This window comes from Tamandua tetradactyla, chromosome 5 (genome assembly GCF_023851605.1).
Source record: "Tamandua tetradactyla isolate mTamTet1 chromosome 5, mTamTet1.pri, whole genome shotgun sequence".
Classification (NCBI taxonomy): Eukaryota; Metazoa; Chordata; class Mammalia; order Pilosa; family Myrmecophagidae; genus Tamandua; species Tamandua tetradactyla.
Window position 1 is genome coordinate 103,865,994 of NC_135331.1, and position 24,873 is coordinate 103,890,866.

Below are 24,873 nucleotides of genomic sequence, written 5' to 3' on the forward strand. Positions count from 1 at the left end.
TTGCAAAGATTCATTTTTTCAAATGTTTCACTAATACTTTCTATTGTTTTCCTATATTCAAGTGAATTGACTTCTGCCCTTTATTATTTTCTTCCTTCTGCTTCCTTTGCATTTATTTTGTTCTTTATCTAGTTTCTTGAAATATGAACTAGGTTATTGATTTTTAGATCTTTCCTCATTTCCAGTTTTAAGATATAGTGCTATACATTTCACTTTCAGCACTGCTTTAGTTGTATTCCACATTTTTTGACATGTGTTTTCATTTTCATTCAGTTTATATAATTTTAAAATTTTCCTATGAGGCTTCTTCTTTAGTCTGTGGATTATTCCAAAGTATATTGTTTAGTTTCCACATATTTAGAGTTTCCTATTGTGTTTCCATTATTGACTTCTACTTTGATTCCATTGTGGTCACAGAACACATTCTGTAGTTTCAATTGTATGATTTCAATTATTTAAAATGTATTGAAGTCTGCTTTTTGATATAGGATATGGTCTATTTTGGTGAATGTTCTATGGGCGCCTAAAAAAATATGTGTACTGTTGAGCATTTTTGCCAGCTATGTTATTGTTGGATGGAGAGTTCTGTACATGTAATTACATCCTATCAATGATTATTTGTCAGGATCTTCTATATCCTTGCTTAGTCTCTGTCTAGAAACTCTATCAGTATTGAGAGGGGAGTTTTGATGTCCCCAACTGTGCCAGTTTGAAAGGATTTATGCACCCTAGAAAAACCAGGTTTTAATCCTAATCAGTCTTGTGCGAGTAATGGTTTCTTCTAATCCCTGTTCAGTACTATAGGTTGGGAACTTGATTAGGTTATTTCCAGGAGATATGACTGGATCAGTTGTGGGTATTAAACTTGATTAGATGGAGACGTGTCTCTACCCATTCTATGTGGGTCTTGATTACTTACTGGAATCCTATAAGAGAGGAGACATTTTGGAGAGAGTCCCTTTTGGGAACGAGGAGAGAGCTGCAGAACCACGACAGAAGGATGAGAGAGCACAGAGCCCACCAGCCAGCAAACTTTGGAGAAGATGAAGGAGAAGGCCACCGGGAGCTTCATGACGCAAGAGGCCTGGAGAAGAAGGTAGTAGGCTTTGCCATTTGCCACATGCCTTTCCAGTGGAGACAAAAACCCTGAACTTCATCGGGCTTCTTGAACCAAGGTGTCTTCCCCTGGATGCCTTAGATAAAACATGTCTAGAGGCTTGCTTTTGGACATTTCATGGCTTTTGAACTGTGAACTAGCAACTTATTAAATTCCCCTTTTTAATGTGCTATCCAAATCGGGTATATTGCATTCCAGCAGCTAGCAAACTAGAACACCAACTATAATTGTGATCTATCTATTTTACCTTTCAGTACAATCAGTTTTTCTTCTTGTGTTTTGAGGTTCTGCTACTTGGCATGCACACATTTAGGACTGTCATATTTTCCTGGTGAGATGATGCTTTTGTTATTATGTAGTATCTCCCCTTGTCTGTAATAATTTTCTTTGGTCTTACTTCTACTTTATCAGATACTAATATAATCACTCCTGATTCTTTAAATTAATATTTGAATGGTATATATTTTTCTATCCTTTTACATTCAACCTATGTATGTCTTGAATTAGAGCAGTGTACAATGGAGTTATTTTTTGTTTTAATCCACTATTCCAATCTCTTTTTTGGGGTTGATATATTTAGATCACTTATATTTAAGGTAATTATAGATATGTTAGCCTGTAATTATGCCATTTTATTATTTGTTTTCTATTTGTTTCTTCTCATTCTCATTCCTTTATTTCCTTCCTGTGGGTTTGGAGACATTTTTCTTTAGAATACCATATTAATTGACTTATAGTCTTTCTGAGTATATCTTTTTGTAGTGGTTTCTCTGAGTTCTACAATCTACATATGTGATTAATATCAGTCTAATGTTATAAACATTTTACCACTTCAAATGAAGTTTGGAAGCCTCACTTTCAGTTATATTCCTTAACCTTCCACAAGTTTAAATATTGTCTTTAATAACAGATGATGTTATAATTTTTGTTTTAATCATCAGACATGACGTAAACTCATGAGGAAAAGGATGGTCACTATATGTACCCACATCTCTGTTCTTTATGTTGTTCCTTTTTCCTGATGTCCCAAGGTTCTTCTTATTTTTTTAACCATTTTCTTTCTGTTTGAAGACTTTCCTTTAGCCGGTCTTTACGAGTTGTTCTGCTAGGGAAAACTTCTCTTTGGTTTCCTTCTTCTGGTAATGATTTTATTTCCCCTTCATTCCTTTCAGCACTTGAGAAATACCTTCTGGCCTCAATGGTTTCACATGAGAAATATGCTGTCAGTAAAACTGGTGTTCTCCTCTAGGTTGCACTCTCTTTGGCTGCTTTCAACATTTTTTTTCCCTCTGTATTTTCACAGGTTTAATCATGATGTGTCCTGGTGTGGGTTTCTTTGGGTCTATCCTGTTGGAGTTCCCTCGACTTCTTGGATCTGTAGACTTATGTCTCTTTTTTCAAATTTAGGAAACTTGCAGCCGTCATTTCTTCAAATCCGACTCTCTGTCTCTTCCTCTTCTAGGACCTTGATGATACGAATGTTGGATATTTTATTACTGTCCACCATGTCCCTGAGGTTTAAGATTCATTGAATTCTGTTGCTCTATACTCAAGTTCACCAATTGGACCCTCCATCAATTCCACTCTCCTATTGAGCTCATCAGAAAATATTTTGTTAGTATGTCAGCTCTATAATTTCCATTTTTAATAATTTCTATTAAATTATTCTATTAAAGTGCCGAGACTTCCTTTTTTCAAGAGAATTTGCAAATGGTTATTGAAGTATTTTTATGACAGTTGTCTTAAAATTCTTATTGGATAATTTCAATATCTGACTCATTTTAGTGTTGCATAGCTGGTTGTTTTTCTCATTCAAGTTGTGATTTTCTTGGTTCTTGGTATAATAGGTATTTTCAAATGCATCCTGGCCACTTTGTCCATTTAATATTAGGAGACACTGGGCCCCATGCAATGTTTTTTTAATTTTATTTTAGCAGTCACCCTGTCTGGGTTTAGCACGTGGGTCTTGACCTATTTTCATGGGTTGTGGTTCCAATGGCAGTATGATTTTCAGAACCTTTGTAGAGTTATTGGTTGTTTGGCTTATGAGGTAGTGCTGAGGCACCTTCTGATCCCTGCTGGTCCTGCCTTCTAGGGGACTAGGATTTTCCCCATGCCAGCTACCTGGGGTCTCTTGGTCAGGGAGCCTTATTATGAGATTCCCCTGCTGGTGCTCCTTACTCATCTGGGTGTCTCTGGGCAAAGGAGGAGAGTTTTAAACCTGCAGGGTAGGAGAGACTTCCTGGAACAGGCCACTTGTGGCTGGGTCCCTTTCACAGGTGTCGCTTGCTCTTCCCAGTGTCTCTGGCTAGGGGAGAAATTTCAGGCCTGTGGGGCAGAGAGATTCTCCAGACTGGGCTTGCCTTTGTCAGAGAGACTCCTGTTCAGTGCAGGGGAGGATGAGCCTGCATGGACCGCCTTCTGTGGCTAGCACGAGAATTGGGAAATGCTGGGTCGGGTTGCCTTCTTGTGTTGGGTAGAGGAATGCCAGAAGCCCTAACACTGTGATCTTCCTCCAGTTCTGGGGTTCTTAACCCATTCACCTTCTTACCACCTTCCACCTTGATCATCTCTTGCACTATTTTCAAGGTTTATAGTTGTACTCAGTAGAGAGAAGCAAAGAAAAGTATGTCTGCACCATCCTACCAGGAGTTCATAATAAAATAAAACATCAAATTGCCCACAGGTTAATGAGGAATTACCAGGGTTAGATGCAGAGAAGACTCAAATTCCCAAGTGAGCCCAGAATTTGTGACTATTGCTGTTCTGGGGATATTGGTCAGTTTGGAAGACAAATATTAGCCTTGCAGAACTAAAGGACAGAAGTTGGGGTACATAGCCTGGCAAGGGTGGGAACCTTTATTAATTATCCCCTGCTTTGGGGTGGGATAATTATCTCCTAGTCTGAATCAGAAGTAAATTTACCACAAGTGCAACTTGGCTTTGAGTACAAATTGGATCAGGGAATCTGGGTCCTGTTTCCCTCTGGCAGTAACATGGTATTGCTTTCTAAGGCCCTTGTTAAATCAGGTCTTTAAAGATCCCTCAGATCCCTCCTAACTCTGTTTCTTGAGTTTGTTCCCCGTCACTAATGAATAGCTGAAAAAAATTGAGAGCTACAAGAACTGGGTCCTTTGTTAGATTTTCTTGAAATAGGTTCTGTAAGAAACTGAGGCTAATAATAGGGTTCTAGTTTCACTAAAAGACTAAGATTTTTAAAGCAGTTTTATATTTGAATGGAAGAGTGACAGAAGATATTTCAAAATGTGTATTGACTAGGAAAAATCCTATCAATCAATAAATTGTACAAAATGACTGATTGAGGCTATTGAGCAAAAATGGGGGAAAAGTTTTATTCCTCTGGACTTTAAAAAATTCTTGCCTAAAGTTAATAAAATTAGTTAAACTTTCATTGCCATATAGTAATTTTTGTTCACTGTATACAAAGTTTTAACAAGAAGATATGCAAGTGAAATAAACAAGAAAAGTTATCAAAGGATGATATGTGATTGGATTTAACCAGAAATGTTTAAAATTTTATATTCCTTCAGGTAAACTCTTCTGCTAATCTTTTACAGGAAAATAAGTATCTGCAAATAAAGGAAATCATTCAATAATCAAATATTCATATCAGAATTTTAATATTTTATTGAATGTAACATAATTTACTTTCTTATTACTAAATGAATTTAATACAGCGGTCAACTTAAAAACGCACAGAGACTACCTGAAGAGCAGTAGTCATTATATTAACATTGTAATGATGTATATAACTTCATAGCTACAAAGCAAGCCAACCTTAGTGTTCTCAGATGTCTAATCAGGGCCCAAATTTCTTGGGAAGCTTGCTAACTCACCATCTAACTTTTCAACTTTTATATCTACTGTTGATTTCCAAATCCTATTCTAGTCTATTAAGAAGGTTTATAATGAAATGAAAATTAGGTGCTAACATTGATTGTATCATTTAAAAAAATAATGCATCCATCTTATTTTAGGAAACAAGCTATGTATTTTAACTATGTCATGTTTAGTTTTCACATCTGATTTGTCCTTTTTTTCTGTAATACTTAAACCATTTTATCTCCCTATTAGCCAAATAGTGCATAAATACACATTAAATCACAGTATCATCTGTGGGCCACGTGTCTATATAATGGATTTCTATTTTCTTCATGGAAAGCTTTTCTTTCCAGGGCTTCTCTTTCCTTTAAGAAGCCTTAGATAATACTGTGCTTCTCCCAAACCTCTTGACTACTGAGAGATCTAAAGCACAGTTTTATTTATTTATTTTTTCTTACATGGGCAGGCACTGGGAATCGAACCCAGGTCCTCGGGCATCACAGGCAAGCATTCTTACCTGCTGAGCCACCGTGGCCTGCCCTAAAGCAGTTTTAGGCTGTTGAAATGAGAGGGATTGAGATGACCGGGCAGGTAAAAAACACTAACCAGGAGGTAGAAATCTACTTGCAACCTGAATTCAATTTTGATTCTACTGAGCACCTGTTGGATGGGTATTTCAAATATTTCCTGAAACAAAGCTATACTTTCAACTCCTTTGTTTCAATATCTGTTACCTCTAAAAGTTATTTTTCTAATCTTTGCCATTAGCCACACTTTAACACTCTTCTGGGTACAATGTGAACGTCTCAGATGTAGTGGTGTCTAAATTTTTTCCACACAGCTCTTTCTAAGGCTTACTTAACCCACATGTTACCTAATATCGTTTGTGTTCTCTTTCAACTATGGATCTGCAAATGCTCAAAATGTGTAAGATGCTTGTGCTCCATTACTACATATTACCAGGAATAAAAACAAACATAGTTTTATCTAATTTGATTTTTAATGTGATTAATAAGTGATTTAGTTTTCAAAGAAGCAAATAATTACAGAACAAGAGAAAAACACTACTGAGATGATGCCCAATTGCTTACTTCTATTCAGGCTATTGCTGGATTTTATAGGAAAGAAAAGTATAATAATATAGAAAAGAAAAATTTAATAATGTATTATTATAAAATAAGAGTAAAATGACTAATCAGGAAATAGCAACAATAGATTATATGAGAGAATCTAATATCTTTAGAATGAGTCTATCTGTATTTGAGATTTGTATGGGGGTGGTGGTGGACAAAATGAAGGTCCATGTCCTTTGGAACGAAATATGACAGCAAATACCCACAGATGCAACCTGCTGTTGGAACGCCTTTCTCCAAAACTCCAGGCATAAAAGTTGCCACACTTACTTTTCAACAAGTTTCACTTTCTTCTTATTCTCCCAATTCAAGGAAATAGATTTCTCTATTATTCAGGAATTAATAGAAATTTCACTCAGCTTGAACAACAAATAACAAGTTATCTTTTTCAACCAAGTTATAAGACATAATTGTCCATAAAGTGCATTCCAAATAAATGTACCCATCAAGATAGTAATTTCAAGTGCAAAATATAAAGTACTTTAAATTGTGCAAAGTTGCTAAATATATACATTATATATGCCAAGTCCAAATAGCAGGATTTTATCTATTCGTAAGCTAGAGAGAATAATAGAGGCAGTCACACATCTTTAATCCTTTGCAGATATGAGAATTTCTTTCTGTCTCTTTGTGTGTGTGTCTGTGTGTGTGTGTGCGCAAGTGTGACTAAACCTATGCATGTATATAACTGCTTGATGGTCTGTGCAAATGTCTGAAACTGGTTTCCTAAAATTTGAAACCTTTAAACACTGACATAATTATGAAATCTCCTCTTAAAAGTAGCACTAGGCTTGTAATAGTGGCTGAGCTATTTCAGCCTGCATATCTTGTAAGGTAGGAAACTGACTGTAAATTAAATGTTTAACGAAAATGACAAAAAATATTATCACTATAATGCTACCAAGAGAGACCCCTATGAAATAAGCATACGATTCCTCTTGCTCATATTCCCTTGGTTTGACACTGCCATGGAGGAGGGTAGTACTCTGCGTGTAAGCAAATGCTCGTGGAGTTGCTGAACTAAGCAGATCCTGGACATTCTTCAATGACCCATTGTTTGGCATGGCGGTGATATTGAGGAGGTGGCACAACAGTGGGTACAGATCTGTGGAGTTCATGGCTTCTTTTGTGAAATTCTTTCTGAAGGCAGGACCGTGGGCTAAAAATATCGGATGCATTTCTGCTAATGCATTATCATAACCGTGGTTGCCTACTGGAAAGAGAAAATGCATGTGTAAGTTAGCCAACCAGATGGCATGAAAATGGAAATAACTGTTGTATGGTCAAGTTCTGAAATTAAATCAGAATTTTATCTAAGTTGACTTTTAAAATAAAATATTCATTTACAAAAAATCTCTGCTGTTACTGATATCACAATTCACTTCAGAAAGCAAAAAGTCAAATGATCACAAATCTTTCTCACAGGCCAATACTACTTTAAGTAGCAGAGAAGGAAGGATAGAAAGCAAAACTGGGCAAGTGAGGAAAAAATGAGAGTCTTTTTTTTTGGGGGGTGGTGGGTAAACTAATACTTAGGAAATGCTTATTGGGTAGCAGCTACGTTCCAATTATTGGTCTAAAGATAAAGGCACTCTTAGTCTCACGGAGGCAATATGCTTCTAAACTTATAATTACCAATAAAAGACCTCTAGTTATAGCTACGATTCACTCCTACAAGCAAGGTCAGGGGTTGTACGTAGAATGGAGAAGTCTTGACTCTGGAGGTTCAGATCAGGATCCAACTTAGCACAGTGTGCTTTAGTGGGACCACAAAAGAAAGAACAAACTTCACAAGGCTTCTGAGGAATTACGTGATACAAAATTGAAGGATGAAAAATCCAGCATAATAAAAGCTGCATTTTAAAGACATGTGTGCCTGGCATCATATCAGTGCAAAGTGAAGGATTTACTGCTGAGGAGATGGCAACCTAAGAAAATGGAAAGGATTTATTTTTAAAGGTGAGGAGAATGAGCAGCAAATCAGTCTCTAATACCTTTATCTGCTACAGGGAAATCTACAATGGGAACAAGAACAGAGCAAAAGAGCAAAAAGGAAGCTCCATATCGATTTTTTTAGAAACTCATGAACTAACCTTTAGTCATCTAAAACTAATTCCAACTCTGACAGGCAAAATCTATCCAAAGAAGTTATTCTGAATGCCAGGATTCTTTTTCATTTATTCAAGTAAAAACAATGCTGGACTTACAATTTCATTAATAATTATCTGCAAAGTTACTGGCCTATTCTACTAATTTATTTTAGCATCAGGAAATACACCATTATGTGGTTTGTAATTGATTGCTGCATTCATTTCTATAAGTATTGAGCTCTGGTGATCATAAAGGCAAAGTCAATTCATATTCACACTTCTTACCAGGAAAGCAGATTAAAATTAAACCATTGTGACAAGCAAAATGTTTCCGATTAATAGGGCCTTTGTTTAATAGTGGTAACCCCTTCCATAATGCCTGATCCAGTAGGCAGTATCTCATAACTGGAAGCCTTAAGGCAGTGGTTCTCAAACTTCAGTGTGTGTGAGTCTTCCTGAAGGGTGCGCTAAAACAGAGCGCTGGATCCCACCTCAAGAGTTTCTAAGTCAGCAGGTCTGCAGTGTGCTAGAGAATTGAATCTCCAACAGGTTCTCAGGTGATCTGAATGCTGCTGGTACAGAGGACATGCTTGGAGAATCACTGATATAAGCATTAGGACTTAATTCTCTTGGGGAACTCGGGTTGAAAAGGGATTCAGTGGCCAATATTTAATAGAGTATTTGTTGAATAAATGAACAAAATGTAACATAAATAGGAGCACATTATTATTTTTCTACCAGAAATAAGCCTATTGTGCAATTGTAGTTCACCAAACTAAAACTTCAAAAGAGCCCTTAAAATGTATGTTAACTGTGAAAAACAAATCTCCTCAAAGAAAGCAGTCCTTTTTTGAGCAATCCCTCTAACCAAAGAGCAGCCTGCACTATACAAGAAAACCTGAACATAAAAAGATGGCAATTATTCTCATGGTCCAAGAAATTAGTTTTCTTAAATCTTCTTAAGACAAGTTCTCCTGGTATGATTAAATGTGTACTTTGTACACAGATTTACTACTAAGACTTACATATACTGTATTAATGCCATAGTTAGGCAACTGCTTTTCTTTCAAGGGCAATGAATATGATAGGAGCCCAATTCTACCTTAGGAGACATTTTGGTATGTCAGATATATGTGTATATATATATACGATATATATCGTATATATATATATATATATATATATATATATGATATATATCAAGGACCAATACCCAAAAACATTTCTAGATAGCTCCTTTTGATAATATTTTAAGTATTGACACAATATAGTTTCTTTAACATTTAAGTCACAGAGTAGAAAAACTCCCAGTGCATGTTAGTATCTGTCCAATCAGGAAAACAGAAGCCATGCCAGGTAGGCCAGTAGAGGTAATTTAATATGGGGGACTAGTTATAAAAGTATTGAAGAACTGAGAAGCAACCATGGGATGGTGAGGACACCTGGTGATGACGAACACCAGAAAGCTCCTTCTACCCCTATGGCTGGAGGAACAGGAGGAAGAGGTAGTGTTACCAGAGCACAAAAGAGCCAGGCTACCTAGTAGGAGCGGAGACAATAGAGAAACTGTCCAGAGGGAGCTGGGATCATGGAGGAAGCAAAGCCATTGCTAGGGCACTGCCTGAAGCAGAGAACATGGGAGATAAATAGCCCGGCTGCACCCCTCCTTCCACCTTCCAAACCTGCCAGAGCCTTCTACTGGCTGAACCTAACCAGAAACCAGTTTGCAAAGAAACTTGGGGAAAGATGTCAGCCACAGGCCAGACAAAGCAGAGCAGGGAAAGGGCAGGGAATGGATTTGAGTAAATATGCAAATGACTATCATAATAGCCATGCTTAAAATCCTATGGATGAATTTTCCATTTGATTAGTTCTTTAAAAGCTATATGATGGGGGGTGGGGGTGGGGGTTACACATTACACTCCTTATTTTGCCTACTGGAATTTAAAATGGAATTTCCATTCTATTCTAAATGCAATCTAAATGTATTCAGTTAAAACAGCTCCAAAATTATATTAAGAAAATAGTCTTGATACATTATTATTATCCATGCCATACATACTTCTTTTTAGAACTATCTCCAGTGTGTAAATCAAGGTTGGCCTATTTTGACAGAACCAGAAGGCCAAAGAAACTAGAAAGCTATCAACTGCAAATAAATACAGAGATTTAATTTTTATTAGTTTAGAATATAAAACAGATGCAGAAAATAATTCAATTTCTTAATTTCAGTTTTTTATCTTTTTTTTCAGAATAGAACAGATATAATTATCAGTGGAGGTAATGGGATATCTTTGGTCTAATGATTTCATAAGTAAAATGTTTCACTTTTAAGAAATCATCTCTTTTCAAATCCCCAAGGATTCTTATTTTGCTATTAATGTATAGCACTGGCTAGTGTATTAATGTATAACACTAGCTAGCTATTTGATCACTAAACTACTGTTATTATATACAGTATCCACTTTAGCAACCACAAAAATAAAACGATGCAGATTGAGAAGAAATACTCTAACATACTCACACAGAAAGTCATCTGACTTATTCTGTAAAATATACCACCCTTCATCAGCCACGGCTATGATTGGTTGAATTCGATGGTTGTACTTATAATGCCATCTCTCTGGAATGTCCTCTTTTTTGTAAACTGTAAGATTAGGATGAGCATGAACTAGTGCTTTATAGACTTCATCAAATTTACCTAAAAGAGAAGAGAGAAAAAGAGGCACTGAGAATAACATATTGCTACAAACAACTATAGGCAAGAAAGGTCAAATAATATTTCTGAAATGCAGACTCCATACTAAGGGAAAAAGCCAGCACACTGAACATAATGAAATATAGTCAGATATTTTATGTGGAAGAAATCCTAACCCCTTTGAGGAAAGAATTTTGAAGGGGAAACAAATTTCCCATCATAAGTAAATTCACCTTAAAGAATTAAGAGGGCATTTTACAGAACCAGAAGTTTCTAATCTCCCATTTAAAGACTTAAATACACACAAACATAGACAAACACACATATATGTACTAATTAGTGGCACTAAGTATGAATGTCTAAGGCACTGAAATACTCAAGCAAAAACAAAGAGCTGGTAGTTATAAGTGCAGAGACAGAGACTCTCTAGATGAGAAAATATGGTAAGAGAGCTGGGAAGGGAGAGAAGGGCAGCAGCTTGCAAAATAGAAAGGTCCCCCAAACACTGGAGGTGTTGCAAAAGTACTACCTGTAAATTCAAATGCAATAAATCTGGGCATTATCTTTAATCCTTTCCTTATTTTAAAAATCCATCTGCTGGGGCTTCCTCCCTGTTCTTCCCCCACTCCCCCAACAAGGGTACATCTTGCAATTTTATTAAGGGGATTGAAGGGGTAATTTTTTTTTAAACAATAAGAGAAAACCTTGCTATTTTATATTGAATTTGGTGGAAACTTTGTGTATAGGTACACATGGGTATTTTAACATTGTTTCAATGGTCCTCATAATACTCCTGTAAAGGATATAATTCTCCTTTGTGAGATATTCCAGTTTTTAAAACTGTCCTCTCATTTCCTAGACCAACCTTGATCAATGCCTCTGAGGTGATAAAAAAGAAGACAGAGGGGTACGTTTGCATCATGCTCTGCTACTTACTTTGTGAATTTAGGGTGCTAACCCTTTTTTTTTTGAAATTTGTTTATTGGTCTTTAAAATGGAGGTAATGCTTTGGTGACAGGGTTGATACGAGGACTTGATGTTTTGTTTTTTTAAAAAAGCTCCTGGTATTTTTGTTTATAACTTACTCTATAGCGGAGGAAAATACACCTCAGGCTTGGTTCCAAACTCTTTTTCCTATGTTCCCCTGCTTTCCTATTAAGCAGGTACTAAGTAGGCCATAGACTGCTCTGGGTGTCCACAAAAATCACTATAATTGTTTATAAATTTTGTATGTATTTTCCCATCTCAAGTTTTTTTCTGAAGATTTCATCATAGTCCATGACCCCAAAATAGTTAAAACCTACTGCCATTAATTTATAGAACATCAATTTTAATATTCTGGAAAAAAGATAGACTTAAGGAGAAAAGAGTTTGTGTTTTTATTGTCTAAGGATTAAATCCCAGTATACTACCATGATTCAGGCAAGTATACTTTAAAGGCACAAAGATAAAAACTCCCATTCAATTGCACTGGGCTATCTGTTTAAGAAGAGAGCAAATTCACATCTAGTCTCAGATCACCATTCAGGTCAGATTTACCTTCTTTTGGCAAGATGGCTGCTACTGGAGATTGATCAATCAGGATATAGTGGTCCTTATCCAGATATTGGTCAAGTTCTATGACTCTTTCCTTAGAACACTGGGTCATCCCGTGATCACTTGTGATGATTAGGTTCAGAGTGTTCCACAACCTTGCCCTTTTCAACATTTTTATGAGATATCCTAACTTGTTGTCAATATCTGAAATGACAGGCCCCATTAGTGGGCTGTCAGGTCCCAAATGGTGGCCCATGTCATCAGGGTCCTCCCAATAGAGAAGACCAAGATTTATAGGTTCTTTTGATGTGAACCATTCAATGATTTTGGCAACTCTATCTTCAAATGGAACAGACTCATTGTAAGGCATGTAGTGAGTAGGAAAGCTCTTATGTATTTTCACATCGGCTCCGGGCCACATTGCTGCACCGCTAGTATGTCCTGCCCTCTGATTTGTGATCCATATTGGCACTGCATCTTCCCAAAACTCAGAATCATAAATATTCAGGTTATCCAAGGAGAAAGATTTGTTCAGCATAGGATCAAACATGTCATTTGCAACAATGCCATGATTCTCTGCAAAGAGGCCAGTTACCAAAGTATAATGGTTAGGGTACGTCTTTGTAATAAAAATATTAGTCACTTGCTTCACATGAACACCATATTTCATAACATAATGAAAATGAGGTGTTGGAACTCTATATAAGTAGTCCCAACGGAATCCATCAAATGAAACAAGCAGAACTTTTTGGTGGTCTGAATGGAGAGAAAATGTAGCTGAAAATGTTAATGCAGCCAGCATGAAGGACACCCAGAGAAGTTTTGAAGTCATTTTCAAAGTACTTGATCAATCCAGCATAAGATAATCTGTAGAATAAACATATAGGTCATATTTAAACTTCTTTTGTATATTAATAATTATAAGTACAAATTATATTATATTTTCTTTTATAATTTTTTTTCTGTATACTATACCCCAAACTGAGACTGATGGTGTTTACTAATCCCAGGTATATCATAAATTGCAGCCTGGAAGAATTATATTGCAGAACTCCATCTTAGACTAAAGACCTGGGCTACCTGTATAATAAAGCTAAGAAGCTTATCAGATTACAAAAATACTTATACTTTTCAATAATTTTCAAACTATTCCACAAAGGAATCATTTGAATGAGCTCCTCAATAGCATCTTTTAAATGACATAATTTAAATAATTACAACTTTTGGAAACATTTTCAGGTTGAGGCTGACTTCTGCTGGTCAGGAACATTTTTTATAGCCAAGTTCCTATGAACATATTTACCATTGTCAACTACTAACTACAGGAACCTAGTAACAAGAAAATATCATTAATAAATATAATAATGGTATTTGGTGCTTTTTTTCTATACACTTCTATTTTTAAAACCAACCTCCTCATGCTTGGTTCATCATGTTTAGAGATGTTACCAAAGAGAGAGGAAAACAGATGAACTTGACATTCAAACATTTGTGAATGTAATCTGCATTTATTTATTAATAAACAAAACATAACCTATTTTTTAAACTAAACATTAAATTTTGAACTAAACAGAAAAGTAATTCTGAAATTTGACACTGACTCTCCTAATGTGAAAATTAGTCAACAATTATTAAGTGATACATATAGAAAAAGCACATGGGATTAAAACTCTTTGGAGCAATTTTTTTAAAATCTGCATATATTTCTAAAATTTTTGCTCTATTTAAGAAAGCTAATAGGAGACAATATGGATAAACAGCATATTTGTAAATTTTGTCTGTCATCTGGCCTGTACTTCCAGCAAAAATCTTTTGTTCTTCCTTTTTCCTGAACATACTTGCATGACAGTATTTATAAATTTGAACTTAACAATACATTTCGCCAAGAAATGTCTGAATTTGGCCTTAGAAATCTCCCTAATTTGAACATGCTGAAGACATTTTTAAACTGCAAAAATAGACCCTGTCTTGCTTTGGAATATTAGAGGTACAGGTAAATAAAAACTGCTCAATGTGGTTGCTTTGCTTTCAGGACCACAAACTAAGTATAAACTATGTGTACTGGCTGGAGGGCAATAATTCTGTTTTGTTTGTTTTTTAACTGTGATTTCACAATACCTAGAAGATATTTAAACTGAAATAGTCTTGAGACAAAGGTTCAAAAATTTAAAAATAGAGAAATATAATATCAATAATTTGTCCAACTCTGGTAGGAACATCAACAATCAAATGTATTAGGGAACTGCACATATATTTACAGACATATACTGGATGAGAATGGTAGTTTTTCTCTCTCTCTCTCTCTCTCTCTCTCCCTTCCTCTACCACTTTTCATTTTTTCTAACACAAGGAAGTCTAATATTAACCCAAATAATAAGCCTAAAAAAAAGAGAGAATGGATTACATAGAACACCTGATTTTCCTCTATATTAATACATTTAATTCAGCAATTGTGATGAGGAAGAGAGAACTGCTTTCCTGGAACAAACCAAAGTAAACACAGCTTAAGTGTCTAAAGCTTAAGAATGTTTGGTAAGAACCAACATTATCGCATCGATGACACAAAGCAATAAACAGAGAGGTGGACTTCTTTCTTTTCTATGTACAAAGTGCTGCACAATGCCGTGAGTCCCTAGATCTGGCTCCAGATATCATTGGGCTGCTTTCCAATTTCTTCTCCTCTCCAATCCTTCCTCCACAGACAGGCTTGGAAATCTGCAATACCGGAGCGCCAAGAAAGGCGAAGAGGGAAGGTAAAGGAGGAGTAGGTTTGTGTGCAACGACTACGCCTCACGGGGAGGGGGTTTCACCGTCTCCTCTTCTCCACCTGGATTCCATCCTAGTCCCCGGGAAGGCTCGCGGCGCAGGGCACGTTCCCAATTCGCGGTCGTCCCGCCCACCGAGGCCGGCAGGAGCCCCGATGTGGCCTCCGTCGCGCATGTGAGTGGAGAGGTCCGGGAGGGGGTGGAGACGGCTTTCCGGACCCGCAAGATCCGTGTGTGTTCCCACGAGGCAGGTCGCCCATCCCCCTGCGCTCTTACCCTCTCAGCGATCCCGTCAGTCCGCATCAGCTTGGGGCAATGAGATGGAGGGGCTGGGGGGACTCCCACCCACAGACACAGGGCAAAAGACACCGGGAGATAGCGGGAGCTCGGGGCGCCCCCCCGAAATCCGCGGCAGCTCACCTGCGGGTAGCCTCGGCGCGGAGCACCTGACCAGCACCGCCTCCTCGCCGCCGGCCCCGCCCCTTGCCTCCCATTGGCTACGGCGTGATTGTCACCTCTGCCCGGTTGCTAAGTGAAGCCAGGCTCTTAGGAGTAGCTGGGCTGTCTGTCAATCAGCAGGATGGGGGCGGGCGCTGCCTGGGTATGGAGGATGGAAGGGGCCAAAACCCACCGGGCTGAGGAGCTGGCAGGGACCCGGCTGGGAGACCCGAGGGGTAGGGAAACCTAACATCCCTAAGGCTTGGCGCTCACTAAGGTCCTCTCCTGTCTGGTCACAAAGCCTCTCTTCTAGTCCGGCAGCTGTGCTGTGGTCAGTGATGCTGAGAGGTTATTATGCGCTACCCTGACGGTTTCTGGTTCTGTTGAAAGCTATCTTTATTTTTTTCTTTTATGTGATGTTTTTATTTTATCTGATCTCTTAAGTCTCCTCCCCCTACCCCCCAATCTCAGGTTGATGATTCCAGGATAAGAGAGCACATAAACAGCCGGTGCTTCCAGAGACAACTAAACACCTGACGATGCCGATGGGAAGATGAATTGTTCTTTACTTCTTTTTCTTTATTCGTTGATGTTACCTGCTTTATCTCACGAAGGATTTAATCTAGTCAGTTCTGCAGCTCCAACGTGTGTTGTCCAGATTTTTGCAATGTAAAATCTTTGGGGGATCTCCGATGTAACTCCCATGTATTCGTTGTGGCACCTGAGGATGCATAGATTAAACCACGGCAGGCTCAGAACAAGGTTAGGTTGCACTGGAAAGAAGCTGAAGCCCTATCCTGGTAGATGCATCTAGGCTCCCAGACTCAGCTTCTAGCTTTATTTGTAAATATGCATTAAATCTATAAACTTCAGGCTTAATTTCTTTTTCCTGAAGTCTTTAGTGCTGCTGGTTTCTTAGTGGTCCTGTTTCTTATGTTCTTGTACTGTAGCGGATTAATTTTTCAAAAAGAATTTTTTAAAAATCAGTACCATTTTTAGGCCTGAGGGAGTGTAGGCATGGGCTTTCTGCCAATTTAATCCCATCCCTATTTATCATAAATTATACCTGTTACCTAGAGCTCCCCTAAAAGGATTTCTTCATCATGATTCCCAGCCCAATCCTGACCACTGTAAGGGATAATAATTGGTTGTCAAAGTTTGAATTTCAACACCTACTTAACCTGTAGAACTGAGAGCATAATGGCAACAGTGGTTTTGGCTCCTGTCTGGGGCTCCCTTTCCTGGTATGCTTGGGACTCTAGAATGAATAAGCATTCCTGCTGATATTTAATTAAATGAGGCAAACATTTTGGTCATAGTTCTTTTTTTAATAAAAATAATTTTATTTCTCAACTTCTGGTATATGGATAATCTTACCCCAACGCTCTGACCCCTCCTAATTGGATCCTCTCATCCCACAAGGCATCCAGGTACTCTTCCATGGCCCTTTATTTGTTGTAATTGAACTTTTGGTTTCCATACGTGGGATGGGGATTAAGAGAGAGCAGCAGTTGGTTTCTCTGTTTAACCAAACCCAATGGCAGTGAAGTTGTACAGGTTGTTCCAAGCCCCCAAAGTCCTATCCTTTGAAATTGTCCAAACTTGGAACAGGGTGGTCCTTGTCCCCCCAAATAGGCCAACCCTGTGCTCTTTAAAAACACTCAGAGAACAATATATGCTGACCAGAGACCAGGAACAGTGAAAACTGTCCTGTCTTCTACATAGGTCACTGAACACTGTTGGACTCTGGTCAGATAACAATTTACCTTGCTCTGCAAACTTTTTTATGGAAGGCATGATTGTATTCACTAGCTACCCTGTGAAAGAGGCCCGGGACAGCTGTTGGCCACGGTACACACTGTGGAAAGGCATGCACGAAGTGCTCAGCAGGTGCCGAGATGCTAATCGGATCTCCACATAATGACGTCTAGTGTTCAACTGATAGGCTGGTTATGTAACTCAAATTACTAATGGGGAAAAGAAATCTGGCTGCCATAGCATAGAGAAAGGAATGCATTTTTTAAATATGGAATTCCTGCTTACATATCTGTATCTGACATCCTGCATTGCCTGTTACCTTCTTGTCTAAGGCAGTCACAACAACTACTCAGCAAATTTTGGCAGCATAAACCACAGCCTGTAACTGACCATAATTGTTTCTTTATTGTGTATATTATTTGAATTCCTATAATCATCATTAAGCTAGTAATAATCTTTTTCTGAATGCTGGAATAGCAGAAGCATCAACTTCTTTCTTTCATGGGTTTTGGTGTGAGGTGGTCCCTCTGTCTGCCCAGAGAAGTCTAATAGGTCTTTGAGTTCTAGACTATTTTCTTCTTCAGGAGCTGGAAGAACTGTGTGCTAAAACTGAAATATGAAAAATAGTCAAGAATGGCTTTTTTAATGGAAATAGTCAGGTATGGCTTTACCACAGAAGTTTTGTTTTCAGAACCAGCCTATGGCCTATGGCATGAAAAATGGACAAATTATTTTATAATTCTTAAAATCTTTAAAGTTGCATTAGACCACAAGCAACTAAAAGAAAATCCATCTCTTAATCCTTCGTGGAACATTTTGCAAATGTGCACTTCCCATATTCAGTAGCCATAGAGTCAGAGCCACCTGGACTCTGGTCCTGGGCTGACCTTCATTCTTGCTGAACACTAGGGCATCACTAATTTAGACTTCTTAGCAGAAGCTCAACCCAAGTGAGCGAAAAGTTGGATTACAGAATATTCATAGACTTAGTTCAGATATTTTTGCATGTTTGTAATTTAGGTTGCTAATGATATATTTGTACTAATTGAAACTGTTTTCTCATAAACAGCTATCAAGCTTTTGTCCTCAGAAAGCCTTATATAAGTCAAGTATAACCTTATAAACTTTTCATATTATTGTATTTTGTAAATTGTATTAACTGCTAGCCTAAATATTAATTTGTAGTCCAGCCTAGATCAGAAATTCATGAATTATTATTAAAGTGACTCAAATCAAGATTTAGTGCTAATGAGAATTCAGAGCCACAGGAACTACCATATATTGCTACTGGAAATGTTGCAGCCACATTTGGAAAACAGTTTGACAGTTTCTTTCAAAGTTAAATATATACTTACCACCGAACCCAAGTATCCCACTCCTAGGTATTATCCCAGATAAATGAAGACAGATGTCCACCCAAAAACCTATAAGCAAATTTTTATAACAGCTTTATTCATTCATAATCACCATATTAATAAGGTGAAACAACCCAAATGTCAGATCACCAAGGAAAGTATAAATAAATCGTGGTACATCCATAAATAGATATTATTCAGTAATAAAAAGGAACAAACTATCAGTACATGCAGGTGTCTCAAAAACATTTCACTAACTGAAACAAACTAGACTCAAAAGGCTACGTTCTGTATGAGTCTATTCACATGGCATTCTAGAAAAGGCAAGATTATGGGGACAGAAGTTGGGTCAGTGGCTTCCAAGGATGGAGGTTGAGGAAGGAATTGACTAGAAAGGGGCCCAAGGGAACTTTATGATGTGATGGAATTCTGTATTTTGACTATGGTGGTAGTTATATGACTGTCTAACTTTGTCAAGATTCAGAGAACTAAACACCTAAAAAATGTTTAATTCAACTGTGTGTAAGTTAAACCTCAATAAGCAACAGCAACAAAAAATAAACTCCACCCTTCAATCACTGCTACCTGCCCCCTGCCCCCCGAAATTCATGAATTAGACTTAGTAGTGTTTCACTTCTAACGGTCATTTTTCTGTGTGTATTGGGTCAGTCTACAGGATATAAAAATGTGAAAGAACAGGAACTCCTTGAAGTTCCTGCTCGTCTGGATTTCATGTTCTTTTGTCTCAAGTGAGGCCTGGAAACCACACAGCAAAGCAACAATTACTTTCTAAGTTAGAACTGAATGTCGTTTGTTGAACATCAGTCCAGGATGTGTTAATACAGGTAGAAGAGGCAGTTGTCTTTTGATACTAGGTTTGAAGGATCTTCTGTGGGCATATTCTCATAAGAAACCAAATCCAAAGCTGACAAGGTATTTGTGGTATATGGAGTGAACACATATATTAAAAGCCACCTTCTCGTTTCTTGAAAAGCATCTCACATCTCTTAGAGATATTATTTACTTTCTGCTCCTATCTTCAGTCAGGACTCCTCCTTACTATTTTCTATCACTTTCACATAAAAGAAAAGCTAATATAGTTTATCATCACTATTTATTTTGAAAGTATTGATAAATGTGACTAACTGTATCATAATTAAGCTAATTTACTATAAGCCTGGGAGGACGTATGTTGTCCTATCAGCAGGTCATAATGACATTTTCCCACATTTAGGCATTTAAAATGTAAATATAAATTTCCTATGTATCTATTATGTAGCTGCAGATGCTCTGTTTTTTTGGCAAGTCTTAAAATTTATGAACAGGCAAAGCAAGTAGCAACTGCTGTATGGCTTTGTTGATTTGGAACTAGGAGGGGTCTCCTTGTCCCACACATGGATGGCTGCAGTTTTATAACTGGAGCTCCATCTCTTACCCATAAGGCCTTTCTCCCAGGAGTGAAGCCCATAGCCACCTCTACTAATCAGTTACAAACACAGGCATGTGATTAGGTCTGTCTGATTTGCATTCAGATCAGCATAGTTTGTTAGGGGAGAAAGGCCATGAGAGGAATGCATACAAGCATTGTCTTTTGAGAGGCTGGTTAATAGAGGACGCCTCCTTAGAGGAAAATGAAAACAGAAAATGTGAATAAGAGGGCGCAACACCAAAGCTGATATACCTTCTAATTTCGGTAAAACTCTGTCTGCTCTACTCTTTGGCCATCATTAAGAAGCAGATCCCCTGAGGGGAGGTATGAAGTCATAGGTAACAAAGAGGACACTTTGCTTATGGAGATGCTCCAAGTTTTTCCTTTGTTTTTCAAATAGTTTTTGGCCTAGAAAATGCATATGAAATGTTGAATTTTCTGATATGAAGTCCTTAGGAGCTTTGCCATTCTTCAAGTCACTTTCATCTTTACTCCTCCACGCCCGCCCAATGTCTGCTGTCGCAAAGGATTCCATCCTTCACTCCTTTCTATGGGCACATTCGGACCCATTTCTTTCTCTGCTTATCACTCCAACCACTCCTTGGCCACCACCTTTGTGGCCTCGCTCCCTCATCCTTCTACTGCAATCTGCCTGCAAATACTAAATCTTAGTTTTTCCCTAAAAGCTGCCTTCCTTTTTCCTATGTCTGAGAAGTGTAACCTTGCTGAAGAATATTTTTTTAAAAAGGCTGTGATTCCGGGGCCTATGCAATCACTTCTGCACCCAAACATTGGACTGTTAGGACTAGGAATTCTTTCAATAGAACCTTCAGGGAAGAAGAACCAAATTGCTGATATCATACTCCCTTCCTTCCAACCAGAAGACTCCTAAGAGAAAATTTTTCGTTACCTCAAGGCATGCTTCTCCAAATTGTTTTGTACTGCTTCTTGTACCAGGCTCCCATGACAGCCCTCTCTTCTGCATCCTTCCATCAGGACCTATAGGTCCCCTAACTTATTTCTCTGTTCCATGGAAGCAAACTCCTCTACATTCTTAACCTTGTCTTACTTTAATGAGGCCACTGCTCCCCAGGCAGCCCTCTCATGTGGACAGTTGCTCACTCTTTTACCCCACAGTACTTCTGGAAGAGAAGCAGAGCATCCCCCATCACTCCTCAAAACCTCTTCCAGACAATTCCCTACCTCCATCTACAATCCCTCTGTTTCTAAGGTTCAAACCTTTTCCCTTCTTGGAGGCTCTCATTCATCAATTTTCCTAGTCATTCCTCTTTTTCACTGACTGTATCAGCCTAATGCTACTGTACGACCACTCTAAGACCTGCCGTTTGTCTGAGAAAGACTTCAGCATCCATTTGTCTCTTATAGTTTAGCCTTCACTTGTCATGAATATCACCTAAACCCTACCTTAATCACAAACACCCATAGCCTTACCCTGAACTGTCATTAAATGGAACCTCTGCAACACTACATTTAAACATGCTGCCTTCAGATCAGAACCTGCCTACTTTCTAGGTTTCTCACTCAATTGCTTATTTGATCTCATAGGGACCTTCCAGATGTGACCTTTCTCCCTTCTACAACATGCCAGTGTCCTCTTATTCTCTTCCTTTTCTAACTTAAATGCCATGGTCCACCAAATTCTTCAACCCCCTTATCCACTGTCTGTCTACTACTCTTTCCTAGAAAAACCCCAACATTTATTTACCTAATAATTCATCTATACCTAGACTACTGGATGCAGCTGGAGGAAAATCATGCAGGAATTGGTGCCTATGAACAGCAGAACCAATCTCAATCAAGTCTAATCCACTAACAGATGAATCCTCTTTGTTTCTCTCCCGTTTTCTACAATGACCATTGCAAATCATTACTGTTTTTCTCAAGCCTCTGACTCTCACCACTTCCCCCAACATGACCCTGCAGGTGTCTTTGCTTCCTGTCCTACCAAGAAAACAGAAGCTTTCAGGTGAAAACTTCCTGATGGGAATGATCTGATTCCATCCTCTACTCCCTCCTACTTGGCGCAGTGGCAGAGGCGTCCCTCTTCCTGAAAGACCCACTACTCTCCCAGCACTCTGATCTCATCTCTTCACCTGCCTCCTGAGGAGTCAGAGTTCCGCTGAAAGTTCAGCCTCTCCCTGCCACAGGCTTCGTCACAGTTGCATGTGAGCCTACATCGTGACTTCCATCTTTAAAATAAGGAAAACAAACAACCCAAACGATAAGGTCTTGCCACCTTCCTCTATTGTATGACTCCTTTTGTCAAATGTTTTCAAAAGAATTCAGTCTTTTTTAACTGGCTAATAAAGTCTGGCATGCTCTGTTCTTTACTTACTTTTCAAAATTCAGTTTATGCCATCTCCCTTCTTAAACTAAAGCCATACTCATTCCCACCTCACCCCACCCCAATTCTTTGAACACATAATGCTTTTCTTTGCTTCAGGTCTTCATGCCTGCGGTTTTCTTTGCTTGCAGCACTCCTTTTTACCAGCTCAGCTAAGCTTTAGCTTAGATACCACCTTCTCTAGGAAGTCTACACTGGCAGTCCCTGCTCCCCACAAGTTTGTGTCAGGGGATCCTTCTATTTTCTCCCAAAGCTCCCTGATTCCCTCTTGTTCTAGTTTGCTAGCTGCCAGAACGCAACACACCAGAGACAGATTGGCTTTTAATAAAAGGGGATTTATTTTGTTAGTTCTTCAGAGGAAAGGCAGCTAACTTTCCACTGAGGTTCTTTCTTACGTGGGAAGGCACAGGATGGTCTCTGCTGGCCTTCTCTCCAGGCCCCTGGGTTCCAACAACTTTCCCCGGGGTGTCTTCTTTCTGCATCTCCAAAGGCCTGGGCTGAGCTGCGAGGGCTGAGATGAGATATGCTGAGCTGCTTAGGCTGTGCTGCATTGTACTCTCTCATTTAAGCACCAGCCAATTAAGTCAAACTTCATTCATTGCAGCAGGCCCACCTCCTAGCTGACTGCAGATATAATCAGCAACAGATGAGTTTCATGTACCATTGGCTCAAGTCCACAGCAACAGAACTAGGTACCTTCACCTGGCCAAGTTGACAACTGAATCTAACTACCACACCCCTTAACATGATAATCATCACATTGTTCTGTGGTGGTCTGTCTACTTCCAGCCCTGGACCGCTAGTTTTTGAAGGGCAGTGAACTTTTCCATTTTAGTCATCCTGGTCATTTAGCCATGAATACAATTCCTAGCTCAAAGCAGGTTCTCTACGTAAATATTTGTTGTATGAATTACTACAAAGCATAGAAATTCATGGCTTCCAGTTTTACTTTGGCCCACTATTTTCAAGGTCGTTAATAACCATTTCTGTTTTTCTTGAGAACCTGCATTTGGGAAGCTAAGTTCAAATTTGTGAAGCCTTGATCTTTACTTCTGAGGATCTGGTAGATGAGGTTAGCTTATTAGATTAGTGCTGAATCATTTTCCTCAGTATTGGAAGATTTAAGAAGAACTGCATACCACACCCCCATGCCCTGACTGCAATGAATTGCCATCCCTTGCTCACTAACGGAGAAATCAACCAAACAAACTCTACCTTTGTACCGTATTTAATAGTTTTTGAAGTGCATCTGCAAGATGCTCACCAACATCACTGATTTTTTTCCCTCATTGTCACTTTCTATGTTGAGTGAGAAATGGTGACTTAATCAAAACTATACATTCAAAAATTGGAATTCAGGACAAAATATAATAATTTCTACAAGAGAGGAACAAACAAAAGTTATTCAGAAGTACTTGGCACAGAGGAAATTCATTCTTACGAGGGAAGACATAAGAATTTCATGGCAATGGTAGCAGTGGACGGTGATTGTGGAGAGGCTTATAGTGAGTGAGTCTGAAAGCTTGGTCATAGATGCATTAAACAGACAGAAGAAAATAAGCAACAGCACGGGGTGATAACATTCAAGGTATATTTGGGAGTGGTGAACATAGACTGAATGTTGTAGAACCTTGAAAACTGGGCTAGGAATTTGGAGTCTGCCCTGTAGACAGTGGGAGACTCTTGAAGGTTTTGAAGGAAGGGCCTGTCATGATCTGAGCCATGAAGATTATTTTTGAATCACTAGTAGTGCCAGGTATTTCAGTGTACCCACACCTTGACATTTAATTAATGTCAGTGTTTAATTGACATTGAAATTAAAATTGTCTCTTTAACTCCTTTGGCAGGAATGGCCAGTTCTCATGCCAAAGTCCAGGCAAATGCTTTCTTGTGACCCTTTTACTGAAAGATGTAAAGTATTTTTGCTTTTTATTTAATGTGCTTTGAGAAATGGTCTGCTTTTCTTTTCTTATTTTTCTTAGCAGAGTCTATTGGCCTCTTCCTGGTGTGCTGTGTGGCATATGTCAGGTTATATATTGTCCCTGCCACCTCAATATTGGGATATGAGCCTGTCATTAAATTGCAGACCTCTGAGTCAGAAGAAATAGGCATGCCAATAGGAATGGATGAATTTTCACAGTAATTTAGGAAGATGACCTCATTGATGAATGCTTACCATCATATGACCTCATTGTTTGCACAGTTTCATTAATCACAAAATTAATACAAACGAGGGTTCTGTGAAAAGCAAAGGGGGAGCGGGAGAGGCATTATAAAACTTGAAAAAATGGGTACTCTAATCTCATTGAAAAAAAAACTGACAACAAGCTCCACTAGAAAACCATG

The 24,873-nt window shown here is 38.4% G+C and overlaps 1 protein-coding gene and 1 long non-coding RNA gene across 4 annotated transcripts; one reads left to right on the plus strand and one right to left on the minus strand.

The window, feature by feature from the left end:
- Positions 1 to 5,941: 5,941 nt before the first annotated feature.
- On the minus strand, positions 5,942 to 15,880 carry ENPP5 (ectonucleotide pyrophosphatase/phosphodiesterase family member 5). Of its 3 annotated transcripts, none has more exons than XM_077161972.1 (4): positions 15,603 to 15,880; positions 12,421 to 13,284; positions 10,708 to 10,884; positions 5,942 to 7,303 (listed from the first exon to the last, which is right to left on the minus strand). In XM_077161972.1, the coding sequence occupies exons 2-4, from the start codon at positions 13,247 to 13,249 to the stop codon at positions 6,879 to 6,881; spliced, it is 1,431 nt and encodes a 476-aa protein (XP_077018087.1). In that variant the 5' UTR covers positions 13,250 to 13,284; positions 15,603 to 15,880; the 3' UTR covers positions 5,942 to 6,878. The 3 variants fall into 3 exon arrangements, with proteins under 3 accessions (XP_077018087.1, XP_077018085.1, XP_077018086.1); XM_077161970.1 differs by having other exon boundaries at positions 5,942 to 7,306; positions 15,603 to 15,878; XM_077161971.1 differs by lacking the exon at positions 15,603 to 15,880 and adding an exon at positions 15,459 to 15,596 and having other exon boundaries at positions 5,942 to 7,306.
- On the plus strand, positions 15,670 to 16,249 carry LOC143684730 (uncharacterized). Its single transcript, XR_013176132.1, has 2 exons — positions 15,670 to 15,856; positions 16,092 to 16,249. It is a non-coding gene; the product is annotated as an uncharacterized LOC143684730 (long non-coding RNA).
- The last annotated feature ends 8,624 nt before the right edge of the window (positions 16,250 to 24,873 follow it).

What these genes read in the sequence shown, in the direction of transcription:
- ENPP5 (XM_077161970.1), bottom strand. Translation starts at nt 13,249, where the DNA reads ATGACTTCAAAACTTCTCTGGGTGTCCTTCATGCTGGCTGCATTAACA. An exon ending in AGCCATCTTGCCAAAAGAAG is followed by an intron (nt 10,885 to 12,420) that starts GTAAATCTGACC and finishes CTTCTCTTTTAG; the next exon opens with GTAAATTTGATGAAGTCTAT. An exon ending in TAAGTCAGATGACTTTCTGT is followed by an intron (nt 7,307 to 10,707) that starts GTGAGTATGTTA and finishes TTCTCTTTCCAG; the next exon opens with TAGGCAACCACGGTTATGAT.